The sequence below is a fragment of the Impatiens glandulifera genome, chromosome 1 (genome assembly GCF_907164915.1).
Source record: "Impatiens glandulifera chromosome 1, dImpGla2.1, whole genome shotgun sequence".
Classification (NCBI taxonomy): Eukaryota; Viridiplantae; Streptophyta; class Magnoliopsida; order Ericales; family Balsaminaceae; genus Impatiens; species Impatiens glandulifera.
Window position 1 is genome coordinate 122934812 of NC_061862.1, and position 17837 is coordinate 122952648.

General features: G+C 33.8%; 1 protein-coding gene across 1 annotated transcript; it reads right to left on the reverse strand.

Annotated features, from left to right (window-relative positions):
- Window positions 1–7585: 7585 nt before the first annotated feature.
- Window positions 7586–16895, reverse strand: LOC124919695 (ATP-dependent Clp protease proteolytic subunit 6, chloroplastic). The gene is made up of 9 exons (XM_047460011.1): window positions 16716–16895; window positions 16541–16602; window positions 15253–15325; window positions 13698–13899; window positions 13514–13579; window positions 10448–10588; window positions 8414–8467; window positions 7986–8078; window positions 7586–7791 (listed from the first exon to the last, which is right to left on the reverse strand). The coding sequence occupies exons 1-9, from the start codon at window positions 16796–16798 to the stop codon at window positions 7744–7746; spliced, it is 822 nt and encodes a 273-aa protein (XP_047315967.1). The 5' UTR covers window positions 16799–16895; the 3' UTR covers window positions 7586–7743.
- Between the last annotated feature and the right edge of the window lie 942 nt (window positions 16896–17837).

A 17837-nucleotide genomic window follows, 5' to 3' on the forward strand; every position in this document is an offset into this window, starting at 1 on the left:
TGGAAATCTCATTACACTTCATTAAACCTTACAACTCAAAAACACGTTTTTTTACCAAAACTGTTTGAGTTGAATAGAACATCATCCCGATCGAATGACACATCGGGATGATGTTATAAATGATCCTAGGAACTATACAAAACTTCCATGCCATTGGATCAAAGGATCAGGGCCTCAAACAAAATCATCAAACTTATAGTTTGATGTTCTTGAGGACCGAGAAACCTAGACCATGTCTAACCTTGGACCGAAAGTCCTTCGCACTCATGCCCAGTAAAAAAGTTAGCCCAAGGCTAACCTATGATCGAGTGTTCTTCACACTAAGGACCGAAGAAAGTTATCCCAAGACTAACCCAAGACCGAGTGTTCTTTGTACCAAGGACCGAAGAAAGTTAGCCCAAGGCTAACATAAGATCGACGACTCTTGTACCCGACCGAAGAAAGTTAGCCCAAGGACTCTTGCATTAGATCGAGAGCCTCCTGCACATGGACATGTACACCAACCCCTATCAAACCTATGAACCCAAGGGCACCTAGACCACCTAGAGTCTTTGATGACCTATGTATGCATTTAAGTCAGGTCATGAAAATTCTTCAAGAGAATAACCTAATCAAATCTTCTACCTCAAGAATAAATAGACTATTCTTGAGAAAATATGAGAATGCTTGGTGTGATTATCACCAAACGAAAGGACATTCTAATGATAGTTGTGGAACTCTCAAACATCGTTTTTAGGACTTGATCAATCAGAACGTTATTGCCAAGCCCGAAATAGAAAATAATCCTTTGTCGGATCATCAAGTCAATGTGATCACAACTGATGAAGTGACACTCGACACTGATACATTGTTGGATATAATCCACGATGTTGAGCTAAAAGTCAATATGATTGACCCTAGCCCATGAAGAAGTCTAAAGCCCATTCTAGCAAGGATTCAAAATGGTGGGTACAAGACGAGTTGAAAACGGCTGGTCAGATTTATACCCCGATAGACATTGTGGAAACTCGTGGTGGAATTGATTTCAACCAAGTTTCATGAAAACCACGACAACTAATACACCAAAAACTTCCCATCAACTTTTGTGGAAAATGAAGGAGGATGAGCCCAAAGCTCTAAATCTCGAAAATAGATTCCTAAGTCAACTCAGATGGACAAATGTTAATATTTTCATCTGGGAAATCCTGATGTACTACATTGAACACAAAAAAGTTGTCCTCAACGAGTTAAGCAGGGAAAATGTATCTTCAACACCACCACGTAAGATATAATATGAATCATTTTTTCCGACAGCCAAGATAGACCACACTAAGGTCCTCTACATTTTTGTACAAATGGAGGGAAAAACATGGATTGACTCTCCACATATGTCCTTGGAGGACTCTCGAGAAAATAAGCATATCGAGAGATAAAATTTTACCATATGACTTGTGTGTCAGAGGTTCTGATAGCTCATGACGAGAGAATATGGGTTGCCTCAAATGCACCATCCAGGTAGCTAACATACCATTCCAAGTTGACTTTTAAGTTATCAACATGCAACCCTCCTACAATCTTATTATATTAAGACCATGGCTGCACCAAGCTAAGGCTCTGACGTCTACACTTAATCAAATACTAAGATTCTTAGCCAATGACCAAGTTATCACGGTCAATAATGAGACGGACGTTGCTACTATCATTAGATCTACTCACATTGACACTAAATTAAGCAGATTTGAGATATGTCCTATCTTCAGAAAAGGTAAAGACTCATCTAAAGATTTGACTTTAACACATTTAACCTCCCTTGATGTGAAAAATGAGATATTTCCCTAGCACAGACTTTGACCCAAATGCCACCGACATACCTTAATTTCCCCGACCATTCTACGAATTAGACAACATTGGTTTAGGATATATCCCATCTGGATTCGAAGAAATCCACAATAGAATAATATCCAAGCAACACATACCCATTCCTCTAACCCTAAATGAGCAGTTCATCCGAGAAGGACAAAATACATTATGCTTCGACTTCCTGGAACCCTTTACCAATCCATATTTACAGAAACGTTTTCCTGGTCTCGAAATGTTTTTACATTGTTTCTATAATCCTAACTCTTCTATTTGTGTGATTAGGAAAAGAGAAGAATATTGGCACGATGCCTTGGAAAACCTAGCTCGGAACCCCACGACGTATGATCAAGTTAATGAAATCAACCCCTCAAGTCTACATGGAACCGACATTCCCTTATTCATTGATACTGTAATCGATGAAAACAACTTTTCCTCCTCTCATGTGTAGAGAGATATTAAATAATGTACATTGTAAGGAACGTAAGAATGATAGTCTTGTTAGATTATCACTTACTATATGTAATAAATTCCTTAATGTGATAAAAGAAGAAGATTTCGGGTGCAGAGTAAAGATGATCTTTCCTTTTACTATGATCTAAACTTCGATACAAAACACTTCTTTGAAAATGAGGACGAATTTGTCTCTTCTTCCGAAAAGACAATTGAAATAAATCTAAACACGTCCAACAATCCTCAGATTGTATTAATTGACCAAAGCTTAAACATGAAAGAATGTCTTGAACTAGTTGAGCTTTTAAAAGACAATAAAGACGTTTTTCCTGGTCAAACAAGGACATGACATACATCGATCCAAAGATCACACAGCATCATATTTCTCTTTATCCAAACGCTAAGCCAATAAAACAAAAGCTCAGACGGATGAAGGACGATGTTGTGACTAAGATAAATGAAGAAGTCCAAAAGCAACTCGAATATAGATTTCTCGATATAGTGAATTACCTACATGGATAGCCAATGTAGTTCCTATTCTGAAGAAAGATGAAAAAATATGTGTGTGGATTATCAGGATCAGAATAAGGCTAGCCCTAAAGATCAATTCTCATTACCACACATAGACATACTTGGTGACCATGTTGCCGGTCATTAATTAATATCATTCATGGACGGATTTTCAGGATACAATAAAATCCTGATGGCTCCACACGACAAGAAAAATACGACATTCATAACAGAAGTTGGTACCTTCTGTTATCATGTCATGCCTTTCGGTCTTAAGAATGTGGGAACAACCTATTAAAGGGAAGCCACTATGATCCTTCACGACATGATCCACAAAAAAGTGGAGGTCTATGTCGACGACATGATCGTCAAGTTCAATGATCGAGAAGGATATGTTCAAAACCTCGAAAAATTCCTTCAATGATTAAGAAATATCAGCTACAACTCAATCCGAAGAAATGCACATTCAGAGTCACAGCTGGTAAAATGCTGGACTTCTTAATCACTCAAAGAGGAATTGAAGTCGGTCCCTCTATGATAGAAGCAATAATGGTTATACTAGTACCTCGAAATGAAAGAGAGGTCCGATGGTTTCTTGAAAAATCCAATACATTGACTAGTTCATCAACAAATTTACCACAACATGTGATCCACTATTTAAGCGTATGAAGAAAGACCAGAAATTTGTATGGGACGAATATTGTCAACAAACGTTTGACAAAATAAAGGATTATCTAAAATTCCCTCCCATACTCATGTTGTCGAGGCCCGACATCCCTCTCATTTTGTACCTTATTATGACAGAAATATCCATGTAAAGAATCATATAAGAAGTACACATAGGGACAGGTGGCCCACACATGAACGAAATGGATTTAACTAAGAAAATACTCCGCCTAAGATATTATAGGCAAAACGTAGAGCAAGAATGTATGAGCTATGTAAGGAGCTGTAATCAGTGCCAAATCTATGCTAACCTAAAACATACTCCAACATCACTCCTATAAATATGACATCTCATTGGCCCATTTCTACAAAGGGCATTTATGTGATCAGAAAAATCTATCTTCATGCTTAAAATGGACACGAATTCATACTCGTAGTCATTGACTAATTCACCAAATGGGTTGAAACATCTTCCTATAAAGTCATGAAATCATTTCAAGTAGCGAAATTCATCCGCACTAGCATCATCGCTAGATATGGAGTCCCTCATGCCCTGAATTTAGACAATGGCCGACACTTTCAAAAAAAAGTGTTACAATTTCTCGAAGAATTCAAAATCGAGCATCATAAGTCATCGCCCTACAGACCCCAAAACAATGATACGGTTGAGGCGGTGAATAAAAACACGATTAGGATCATCAAGAAGATGACCAACACGCATAAGGATTGTCACGAAAAACTACCATATGTCTTGTAGGTATATCGTACAATCGCTCGAACTTGGACGGATGAAGCCCCATACTCACTAGTTTATGACATGGACGCTGTACAACCAATTGAAATTTAGATTTCAACTTTAAGAATACTCTTAGAAAGCCATGTTGTCGAAAAAGACTGACTCAAATCTTGATATGACCAACTGACATCGATGGAGGACAATATGTTAAATGCTTTATGCAAAATCTAAGCCTACCAAAAACGAATGTCAAACACTTTCAATAGAAAGGTGAAATATAAAACCATTTAGTTCTAAAACGAATCCGAGAACTCCTAGACCCTAGGGGCAAGTTTCGTCCCCAATGGGAAGGACCATTTCTAATTAAGAAAATACTCTCGAGGAGGAGTTCATCTATCTACCATAGAAGGCGAAGAATTCATTGCCTCGAGCAATCTCGACATGCTTAAAAGATATTTTGTATAATATCAAAATACGCACATAACGGTTTTGAGCTCAACTTTGAAAGAAGCTTATTTCAACATAATCCAACCCCAAGTTTTGTAAAACTTGCACTATGGACCAAATGACTCATGTCTGAACTATGATAAACCCGATTCTTCTCTATAGAAAAATTAAAGTAAGAGAGAATATACGTAGACAACCTACATTTTTGTAGGCCCGGTCGTAAGTAAATAAAAATTCCTAGTCCTTTTCGAAAAAGAAAGAGAAAGTTTATGAGAAAGAAGAAAAGCCTGAATCCTTGTCATGATCAAATGCGGCGGACTTTAGGAAACAAATAGGCAAAGTAAAGAGCATCGTTTCCAACCAAAAGTGATATTCTCAAAAACAAAACTTGAGGATTTTATAATGACCTCAATTGAAAGGATGTCGGTCATAAGATCTTTCTCATCGTAAACGATTATCCAAAGAGTAACCCTCCAAAGAAGGTTTTTGAAAAAATGAAATAAACCCCATTAAAAGCAAGGGTGAGAGCCATAAATCGAGAAAGAACACCTCATCACTCTTATGTTAGAGGAAAAAGAGGTTTAGAACTCGACGCTTTGGGAAGAAAAAACCAAAAAACCAAAATGCCAAAAAGAGAAAACGGAATAAGCCCCGAAAATCTCTATAAAAGAAGAAAAATGTTTATGTGTTGGTTGATGTATTGAAATCACCATTCGTTTCTCACTCGAACTCTAGTCTTGATTGTTACGACAAGAATAAAATGTATCGATTCTACCAGATACACCATAAAAACCAAAAAATGACTCAAAGAGGTTGAGGTATTGAAATTACCATATGTTGCTCACTCATACCTTAGTCTTGATTGTTACGGTAAGAGCAAGGATGTATCGATTCTACCATAAATACCCATAGTAAAAAAACATATATGACACCTGAAAACTAGAAGGAAAAAGTTGTTAAACCTCTCTATAAGATGTTTCAAAATAGGTGAACTTTCAAAGAAATGTGGTTCAAAGCCAAACAAACAAAAACAGTTGTTCCCTTGTCAAAACATTGAAGTTTTGACCCCCCTTATTCGAGAGTTATGATTATGGATAATCGTTTATACATGAGATCGAATTTATAACCGATATCTCTAAAATAGGGGAAAAAGAAATATGATTTCCTTATAAGAATCACAAAAGGACAGGAAATAATGTTCAGAGTCTAGCCCCGAACACGTTTCGAATCCAAAACATGATGATTCCTTAAAATGATCATTCTTTATACCAATCTCTAAAAAAAATGAAAGGACATGAACTGAGAATTGGAAAAACATCCCTTTATCCAAAGACATGAGTCGTCTGAGAAAAATGATTCTGTTTAAATAATCCCATAAAGGCAAAAAGAAGCCAAGACCGGTACTGCAAAAGCTAAATAAGCAATCGAGTCGACAAAGCCTTATTTGTGGATAAACACCACGATCATTCGTATATGATCCATCAAAACCCTCTCTCACAATAGGTGCCAAACCTATCTCTCGATAGGTACCGAAACCTTATAGGTTGATAAGTATCGCGATCATTCGTACACGATCCAATTAAAATACTATCTCTCGATAGGTACCGAAACCTTATCTATTGATAAATAGCGCGATCATTCGTTCATGATCCAATCAAAACCCTATCTCTCGATAGGTACCAAAGCCTTATATGTCGATAAGTACCACGATCATTCGTTCATAATCCAATCAAAACCCTTTCTCTTGATATGTTTCGAAACCTTATATGTTAATAAATACCGTAATCATTCGTATATGATTCAATCAAAACTCTATCTCTCGATAGGTACCAAAGCCTTATCTATTAATAAGGACTGCGATCATTCGTAGAGTTAAGCATAAGAATTGAATAAAAGATTTTTTTCTTTTCATTGTTGTTTTTCTTTATTAACTTTTAAATTATATCTTTAGAGTTAACTAATTTATCTTAAATTAAATTAATAAAATATATAAATATATATTTTTAAGAATGTATTATATTCGATAAATATATATAAAAAAATAAAATATAAAAATTAGTAATTATTTATTTATTTTAAATAATTAATTTTCTCTTCTTTTATCTATTAAAATATATATATATATATATATATATTGCCTTAATTAATCAATTTAATGTATTTTTGAAATAAATAATAATAGAGAGAATTAATAAATTAAATTAATAAAATATATATGAAAATAAAAAATGAAATATAATTTTTTTACTCAAATTAATTCTCACTTTTTATACTCTCTACTAGTTTTTCTCTATCTTCTCTTATTAAAATTCACTTTTTCTTTAATGAAGTAAAATATTAAAATTCACTTTTTCTTTAATGAAGTACAATACATTTATTCACTGTTTAATTAGTTTGAATAATTATTATTATTAAAAAAATTATTTTAAAATTTTATAATAAATAAAAAAAATTAATTATTAAAGAGAATAAGAGAAAAATAATTGAAAAATTTTATATTTCACTTTTTTCATATATATTTTAAATTAAAAATAATTGTATATATTCTTTTAAAATTATAAAAAAATATATTTATCTATATAACAATATAACAAATTTAATATATATATATATAATAAATTTATCTGTAATAAATATAGATATACATAATTTTAAAAATAAATTTAAAAGAATATATAAAATAATTTAATAATAAAAATTTGAAAAGAGATTGTTAAATTTCCTATTTTTATTGTGATACGTTCATATAGAATTGAAGAGAAGGAAATTAAGTGAGAATATATAGTTTGAACAAATCCTCTTTAGCAAGTTTTTTGTTTCTTCCTGTTTTTTTCTAAGACTTTCTGTTACCTCTTTCTTTTATATTATTGAATCTATGTTAGTTGGATGTAAAGAAATGATGTATATGCAAACTACAATACAATTATACAAATGCTCTGAACCAACAATGTAAAAATTCTTACCAAATAGAAAAACCAATGTAAAAATAATTGTTACCATGTCAAATTCTGTAAAACTACTTATGGCTGAAAATTAAATTGTTAACATTAGCCATTTCTGCATTGTACAGCCAAAAATAAGAAACCAGAGCCATATCAGTATTCTGTTTCCAGGACGCCATCAATTAAACCAAACTCCAAGGCCTACAGAAATAAACAATTTATGGACAGACACAATAACCCGCATATATCAGACATTGCCACATTTTAAAAACATAGATTTGAAAAAAAATATACAGATTTCAAAATTAAAGGCTAATGGGAAAAACTCCTAATTAATATAATTAGTTTATATTTTCAACGGGTCAAACCATTAACCATTAAGCAAGGAACATTACCTCCGAAACAGACAAGAATCGGTCCCTATCTGTGTATTGTTGCACCTTTTCCAGAGATTGGCCGGTGAAGGAAGAATACATCATGTCTAGTTTCTGTATCAAACAGCCATCAAAACTAAGAATTACTATTCATCCCTTTACTATAACACATATGAAGTAATTCTGGAGTTCAAGTTAGTGTTGAAATATAGTACATGTGAAAATGCTAGGAGTTTGACTGAACAATTGTAAAATATGATATGCAAAAAGATGACACTCATATCATTATGAATAGGAAAGTGATGTAACAGAAATAAGAGATTTGAATGAAGAGATGTTGAAACAAATAAAAGTGAAATCATGAAAGTGATTTTAATCCAGATGAAAACAGGGTAAGAGATAAAATGTATGTCTAAATAAATAAATAACTCAGGAGAGAAAAGACCGACTTGACGGGATTGAACTGCTTCATTTACTTGGCGTCTGACATCCTCCACATGCCCCTACAAGAAGAAAAAGGAAAGTTAAATCAATTTCTTCAGAAGTATTCATTAACCAACAAATAGCAGCTTCCTGATAACTCAGGATGTTCTAGTTGAATACAAGAAACTAAAAGACTTTATTTCATATAAACATCACATCATTATGTTATTTATAACTTATCTTGTAAAATAAAAGATATATATTGCTTGTTTTTAATAGGATAAGTTTTCTAATTTCATATTCATCTTATATTGCTACACATAGTCACAAATTCAATGGACTAATTTGTTATAATATGTAATTATTGGGTCTTATAATGTTAGGTCATTTCTTTATTGCTCTCCTAAAACTCTTTTGTAATGTTAGTTTGTCAATACACATTCTTGTTTAGTCTCCACTGGTTTCTCTTCATTCTTTCTAGTTAATCTATCTTTTGTATGAATTTCAAGATAGTATCAAAGTGTTTGCGGGCTATGTGCATAACTCGCGAGTATTAGTCACACTACAAAAGAAAAGAGGATACCAGCGTTCTCAAAAAAAGAAAAAGATAGTATCAAAGCGGTTGTATACCACATATTTCGCAGATCGAACATGGAGTTGTTATGTTGGACATTGAATTTTTTATGTTATCCATATTCTCTTTACTCTGTTTTTATATGTATCTGATGTCGTTATGTTCGTTGATGTTGGTATAAATATGATGTTCGCATACTGTTAAAAATATGTAGTTAGAATTCTGTTAAAGCACGACTGTTTTGTTTGGTCAAATATTGATTTTTATCGATTGTTTTCTCTATTAGTTGATCCATTGTTGCCTTTATTAGTGTAAATATGGGAGAGACCAATAACTCACTTCAATCAATTGCAGTAAGATTAAATTACTCAAATTATTCGTATTAGAGTTCCTCAATGAGGAACTTTCTGCTAGTAAAACTGCTATGGGGATATGTCTCAGGTGATATGGTTAAACTTACAGACACCACTTATTAATTTTGATGCCAAAAATCTGATTTGGCTAATAAACAACGCTACGATCAAACATGGATAAATAATTTGTACCATATCATGGATAATATACCGTCCTTTCTCATAACTACTCAACTTCAAGCACTATTGCCAATTTAACCTTTCTTATACACTAACCCGTCCTCTCGTAACATGTATATGCATGGATATTGTACATGAGACAACCTAGTCGCTTTGAATAGTAAGAAACAAAGTACACCAACTAGTTCAAATGCAAAATCTAAGTATCACGCTACATATCATAATATGTGTAGAATCATAATAAAAGGACTATATTTAGACCTTTATTCACAATTACCCTCAATAGGTAGGTCAAGCTTCTATTCAAGAGAGATGATTACTTAAGCATATCTAATGGATATTCTATTTGAGTCAAACACAATATCTTTGTAATCACGGGCAATTTCAATCCCAATGAATTATTAGGGTATTCCCATATCTTGACCTCATCAAAGCTATAAATATCATTTTTGGTAAACAGCATATTGTCAACATGAATGTCTAGGAGAAGCAAATCAGTGCAAACTCTTTCTAATAAATAATAAGTGATCAGGATACAATGTTTAAGCCTATTTTTTCATAGGTTTACTAATAGTATCATCCATTCTCAAAGACATTTGATTCCATTAATGGATTTATTCAATTACGGAACACTAGACTTCCATATGCAACAATTAGAAACTTGCTCCATTTGAACCTCATCAAACAAGCCACCATGGAGAAAATCATTTTTAATATTCAAATATCATGAAGACCATGGACAAGAGAAATAGGCATGCTCTAACTGTGACGCTCCCGCCATGCTTCTAGTCGACTTCAGCTCATTTGAGGGTCTTGACTTAGAAAATTGAGGCATGAGTCTCTATTTTTTAGTTGTATTTGTAGTTTTCACATTTGATTAACTTGTGACAATGTCATGACTTAATGTTTCACCAAAATTGTAATTACAATGAAGTTTAAAGTAAACTACATACCCCACAGCCACTTTGTGGTTGATGAATCATAATACGAGCATTGGGCATTGCATATCGCATTCCTTTCTCTCCTCCTGCAAGTAGAAGTGCTCCTTGACTTGCAGCAACACCAAAACATACTGTGCCAACCTTAGGCTTTATCTGGATGATGAAGAGAAACAAGAATACACAGTAAATAAAAGAAATGTAATAAAATGAAGATATATGGAAGAGGAAGATATTAATTGTCATGCAAAGAAATCATATTAAGGTATTATCCTTTAGTGAGATTCTTTGTCATTTATAAATTCTGAAACAGTTTGCCTCTATATGACTTCTTAATTGAACCATCATCTAAAGGCTGAAGATTCAAATATGGCTTATGTGATATATTGAAATAGGGATTGAACCTGAAAACACCCAAATTATTTGGATGCAGTGACATGCCTCCAAAAAAAACATGGGGATACAATGGGCTGATGTAGTCATCCCATAATAACCAGGCCAGTAGTTGGGCCAAAGCACACTAGTTTGCTGGTGTAGTCAGCTTTAACATTTCAAATTTAAATAGAAATGTCGCAGATGCGATTCAAATAGTACAAATAGTGTATTCCAAGACTTGAACACATGACCTCAACATGGTTCGTTGAACAACTCAACCAACTAGCCACATTGAATTGGTTCTTCAATCAATCTTTGATTAAAGGATGGTTGATTTTGCACTTTATTAATAAGTCACGTGCAATTTGGTACTTTAACAATACGTGGGTATTTTGCTCTGATGGGAAAAAGTTGGTTTATAAATTTGTCATTTAATATTATTAGAACCAGTTTAGGTCCCAATTTGGTACTTTAACAATACTAGTTATTTAATATTATTAGAACCAGTTTAGGTCCCAATTTGATACATCACAAAACTTTAGGTAACATTTTGTTTCTTCAGCCTATTTTGAATATACCTTTTATATTGTATGTTATATCTTTTATACTTTGTCACAATTTTGGCTACAGAATATTGTGATTCATATGCAAAGAGAACTAGAATTAGATAGGAACTAGATTGATTTTATAGAATTCAGATTAGATGAGGAGAGAAACTTAACTGCTAGGGTGAGAAATAAACTACGGAGACGTTAGAATGAAGAAACCCTAGGAGAGAGAACAAAACAATCAACTGATTTCTTAATTAACTCAAATCTGACAGCTCTAGTTTTATTTATACTCTTCTATCACTACCTTCTTTGGTGAGGTGTCATAACAAGTCCCACCAACTGAGCTCTTAATTGCTTATGCCAACACAGCAACCCTATCCCTCTTGTAACATTACTCCTTCAAATCTTCCTTGTCCATGGGGAAGGTACAATAGATATACAGAATGAGGACTCTCACCATTGAGAGGTTCCTCAAACTATAGGAATCCTCTAAAACATAAATAAGAGCAAGACAAAAAATACTTCAAACACCATCCGAAAGTTCTTTAAACACACAAAATCTTTTGCCTCTTCTTCTTGGTGTCAAGCACCATATAATTTTTTGAATAAGATATTCAAGATCTGGTAGTGCCCCAAATTTGACCTTGAATCAAGACATGACCAAAACATAGGATTGTTGGCTAAGATTCAATCTTCGAGACTCCTGAAAGCATCAATTGTCAAAGCAAAGTGAGCTATGTCTTGTTCAACTTGATACAATGTATCAGTATCTACATAGGTCGTCGATTGCACTTTCTTCCGGTCACTCATTGTTAGTGAAATCTCGTTCCTCGAGAGCAATTTTGAGATTTGCAAGGGAATAATCGACAAAACTACATTAGATTCTACCCTAAAACTGAGATTGTCGTAAATTTCCCCATATTCACGAAGAGTCTTAACTACTTCTCCATAACAGTAGTTGTCAAGAAGAGTCTCTTCATCTACGCTAGAACATATGTCATCAACATGTGTCAATTGGGATGGTGTCCCTTGTTCCACCTTCTCTATGATGTCATGTCACTCAGGTGCTTCTGCTTCCAATAACTCATAGGATTCAACTTTTTTTTATGAATTTCCATCTCCCATAATTCTCTCTAGTTTCATTCTTGCTTTGCTAGCCTCTCTCAGTTGTCTTCCATGATCGATGAAGTCAATTATTTGCTTCAAATTCTTTTGGTGTCGGATCATCAAATAGAAAGGGCTCGAATTCGTGAAGCACTAACTTTTACAACTCTCTCCACGTCATTGCTCAACAAGGTTTATAGCGGACAAGTGTGCTCTGAACCATCCACATGCATTCCCCGTCATGTGCTATGTCGCAATTTATCTGTCTCTTCAGGTGTATCCTCACTATGAGAAAACATTCCCATTCCATAAATCCAGCCATCAACTTTTTTGTTGTCGAATTTGGGAAAATCCATCAACGTGACTCTCTTCGGAGGGCAGTATACACCGGTTGTGCAGGTTCGTGGTTTCTTTTTAGCGATTATTCTAAAAGTGATTACCATATTCATATGTCACTTTTCCTATGACATCTTGATTCTCGCTCACAATTGCAATGCTGCATCGCTTAATTACGTCGCTATTACCGCTTCGATTCGAGTGAGCCGCTCGTCATATCCTTGACGACTCGAAGGAAAATTAGAAGGACCAGTGAACAATAGAGAGAACAAACATAACAAAGTATTGGCCCTTCAACCAATAAAAGAAAGGGTCAACCAACTAAAGGAAGAAGACGGGAAACTAAGATCTGTCATAGATATTGTTTCAATAGTTCTTTCACCCTTAATATCTCATTTGTTTATAGTGAATGCAGAAAGGATATTGGATGTGGCCACATTAGAAAAAGGATACAATCCATTTGTCTGAATCAAGCTCAAGGAAATCATTTGAAATCACAAATTTGAATAAGCAGCCCTTTTGGAGGATGCAGATGGAAAAACAATTATGGAGTTGTCAAGGGACATGCTTCCTTGAGAACTTAAATCAAGGCACATGATATAAATCATGGGCCTAAAAGATGCAGAAAGAAACAAAAGGAAAGATAAATCTACTAACTAGATATACATGGCCTGAACCAAAAAGAAAGCCAACATTAAATGATTAAAAATCTTACCCAGGACATGCAATCATATATTGCGAGTATTGAGTATGTGCTTCCACCAGGGCAATTCAGATATATCTGGCATAGTTAAAAGAATGGTCACCATCATGAAGGTTATGTTTGGCCTGTAACAATTCTTTGAAATTCACTCTAGTGATATTATGCAAAGGATAAGCAGCTTCAAAGTGTACAATACCAGAATGTCAGCTTCATCATCTATAGTTGCCAATGTCATCAGCTGTGATATTACTCGTTGAGCCACCTGTGAATTCACAGGCTGTCCAATAAAGATTATGCGGTTTCTGAATAGAACAGTTGAAAGATCTAGAGGTCCACCAGGAGTCATGACAGCAGGCATTACAGGTGGGTTTCCTTTCTTTGCTTCTATTACGTTGTAGCTGTGAAACAATGACATGTTAACAACTAAAAATCAAAAGCAACCTCAGTAACCAATTCTAGATAAGAGATTCTCCATTAAATTGTGGAAACATATTATGAAGAAGAAACTTAATCATACAAAAGTTTGTTATTGATTATTTCCTTCTGCTTCTGCCTAGAATGTGCAGGTCTACAACCAAAAATTGAGTCTATGGCTACTTAGTTTAGACTAAATTCCATAATTAGTTATCATTGATATTTACTTGTTATGTGTTTGCTAGAAAATAAAAACTTTTAATGAAAAATATGGATCTTTCATCAACTTAAGCTTTACATTAGAGTATTCACTTAAACTGCTCTATTATCAAGGCCAGAGAAGCAAGAGATGATAATCAAGTAGTAAATGGCAAATAATTCAGCAAAAAACATTAAAAGACGAACAAGAAATGAATGTGAGCATTAAATTTATCAAGGCATCTAACTCTATAAATTCTTACATTGATGTGTGTGGCTTGTCGTAACCATATGCTTAAAGCTAACAACAATACCCAACAAAATCATATTAAATTCAGATGATGATTCACAATCAATTCAAAAATGTTTTATCATTCGGTTAATAAATGAATAGCCAAAAGGAATCAACAGCAGCTTGACAAAAGGTAGAAAACCTACTCTAGGCCCTATACACTTCACATCAAAATAACCTTGACAGGAAAATCAAGAGAGAGGGTGAAGATACCAATCATACTATTCATCCTCAATCTTGAAATCAAAATATTAAATGTCAAAGAATATAATGGAACACAAAACAACATGCTGGTACACCCAAATGGGAGATACCACAACATCACAAACCAAACTCAAAGCAAAATCATTGAAGACCCAAGTATGAACAAGAAACAAATGGACACCAATTAAGATAGAAGGCATCATAAGTCACCAATTTCAGTGATTGTGCATGTCAATATGAGATGAGATTAGTAGTCTCTCTCCATCAAGTTCTTAGTCCTTGCACAATAGCTAACTGAGGAAGTTATTAGGAGCCTTTCCCAATGCCTACTTTTGATCTTGCAACTCAAGACAATTGCATTCCACATTTGATGAGAAGTCCCCAATAGCCAAACCTCAACAATGTTGACTATAGTCTTATGTTGATTTCTTTTAGACTTCCATTTTGAACCAAGTCATTTATTTGTCTTTTTAATTTAAGACATCAAGGATTTACATAAATGGTAGGCACTATGAAGGCATGCAGAAATATGAATTGCATAGTCATATGTCTAACAAAGATTAATACATATGGGAGAAACTCTAAGCCAATAGAATTCATTGTAAAATAAGATATGCCATTATGGTAAGCAGTAAAAGGGGACCTTGCATCAGAAGAGTCATGGAACTTGCGCTGCTGGTCCATCAAAGGCAGTCCAGAAGTTTTACTAGATAATCCTGGCAATCCAAGAGAAATTGGCAAAAGTAATGTTTTGTGGAAGATCGTGCATATTGAGATAAACGATTGTAGCTACATGCATGAGTATAAAAATACATGTAGAAAGTAAAACATATATAATAATGAAATAAAAGGCAAGTAGCATATAACCTCTAGTTACATTAATCATGTACCATAATGAAAGAGCAAGATGAGAACTTCAATTCAGCAAGAAAGGATTGGAGATAACAGTATAAGTATAATATTTTCAAGTTCATGATGGAGAAGTTAGAGTAGGAGTGTTTTAATGTCCATCTTGTCTCTGCCATTTGTGTAAGAAAACTTGGTGAAAATGCATTCCGTAACAGCCAAACAAAGCAGAGGGTTCATTTGCAGAACACGTTTTGATTGTTATAATCATGTCTAATAGTTATCTCCTAAGACAGCTTATTCAATACACCATAAATTGATGTCTAAAAATGCCATCAAGGTCTACTATGTTTATTTGGACATCCTTTCAAGTTACTTACGCATTATTAGAAAGCCCCATAACAATGGCTTCATTGGTAACATGACTTTCCCCAAAACTTTTCCAGTAGCAATGGCCTCATTTGGCAATAAGTTTTAACCAAAACTTTTGAAATTCATTGTTCATAAGTTCATATAAATCTCTTACATTACAGTTGTTGGTTTTATTTTACAAAAACATTCAACATAAAACTTTCACAAGGTATTTCAAAAGTAATAGCAAAAGAAAATGTTTAAGCTCATATTATATGAAGCTAATTAAATAATATCCTTTGACAATTATCAAACACATTAGATATAAAGTTATTCATTGTTCTGCGTATCCTCAAAATGAGAGTTGTCAGACAAACAAATACTTGTATTCTTTCTTATTTACCACCACAAATGTCATTTTGACTCTTATATCTAGAATCACCACTTATTGGTTTGGCTTTGGAGTTCGGTAGATGGATACCATACTGATACGATAAGTCTGTGTAGCGATTTTAATCAAAAATCAAACTTTTCGTTTATAATCAGTACATTTCAGGCAGTAGAGATAATGGAGCTTCATTATACCCTAAAGAAGGCCTTTGTGTTCATAACAATAGAATATATTCCAGGCATCTTAGAACTTTTTCAGCCAATACATACTATTGTATCTAATTTAATATTGTTTCCTTAAACATCTACGCAAATATTGTTCATCAAATGGATACGGTTCATACTTGAGGTAGATAAACGGCCATGAGGACTCGACAAGTCTGCAACTATCAGTCTTGCACAATTTCTGCAAAGAAGCTACCTTGTGTTTAGAAATTATATACAAAAAATTCAAGAAGAACCCAAAAAAAAGGAAATCGCAGTAAGTGTATCAGCATAGAGGCGAATACATTCAATTACCTATTAGAAGTTGAAAGGAGCGATGCACTTCTGCGTGAAGCGACTGGAAGGCATAAAGGAGATGTGAATGCTGAAGCTGACATGTCCGTAACCCTTAGAGAGAGAAGGTAGGATGGTTCGCGCTGGATTAAAGAAAGAGTAGCTCTCAGTTCTTACTTGAAAAAATGGTTTTCCTTCGTCGAGTATCAGATATGCATCCCCACCACAACTATAGTAGGGAATATTTAGATGATAGCCTCTCTCACTTCTATTTTACTGGGCTGCTGATGAAATATTAATAAAGGCCCAACATTTCAAAACAAAAATAGTTATTAAATAAGTCTAACTTTTATGCAATAGATGGATATTATATTCTCAATTTAATTTTTAAAATATTTTATTATTTTACTACTTTAGAGAAGTCTAATGTTTGATTTAGGTAAATACTAAGCTATTTAATTTTTTTTTTAACTTAAAATACTTTAAATTAAAGTAATGTCATTATTGTGGGGGTAAGGTAGTATAACGTAAAAAAAATAGTTTATAAATAATTTCGATTTTATAAAAAAAAATATATTGTTGGATCAATTTAAACAAATAAAAGAAAAAAAAATTAATTAAGAAAAAAATAATTAAGTCTGCGTTATGACTTGATTTTTTAACTTGATTTCAACTCAGTTTTAAAATCATAAAAAAAAGGATATTGTTGAATCTTTAAACAAATAAAAGAGACAAATTAATTAATTAAGAAATAATTAATTTAACTTAAAGAGAACTTTATCGATGATCGAGATGTCCGACCAATGTTCTTCAGCTAGGACTGAGAACTTCCGAACCTATGACTAATGGCTTCCACCTAGGATCAAGAGGTCAAACCTAGGAATGAAGAATCTTGACCTCAACCGAGAATTCCCAAACATAGGACTAATGAACTTTGCCTAAGGTGAACGTTGTACTGGTGGTAGGTGCACACCGATCGACAATCTTATCCAATGATCGAGAGTCCTTAGCACCTTGATTGAGGCTTCTTAGCCCGAACTGATGGGTCCGACCGAGGGTCCCGGACCCGACCAATGAAAACGAACCCAAGGCCTAGGACACCGATCCTAAGGCATGTTTGGTTCCCATTTTCAAAATCCAAAA

Excerpts from the sequence above, each read along its gene's own strand:
- LOC124919695 (XM_047460011.1), bottom strand. The coding sequence starts at position 16,798 with ATGTCAGCTTCAGCATTCACATCTCCTTTATGCCTTCCAGTCGCTTCA. Across the intron at positions 8,468-10,447 it reads AACCACAAAGTGGCTGTGGG|GGGCATGTGGAGGATGTCAG; the intron begins GTATGTAGTTTA and ends TTCTTCTTGTAG. Across the intron at positions 7,792-7,985 it reads GATTCTTGTCTGTTTCGGAG|GCCTTGGAGTTTGGTTTAAT; the intron begins GTAATGTTCCTT and ends TTATTTCTGTAG.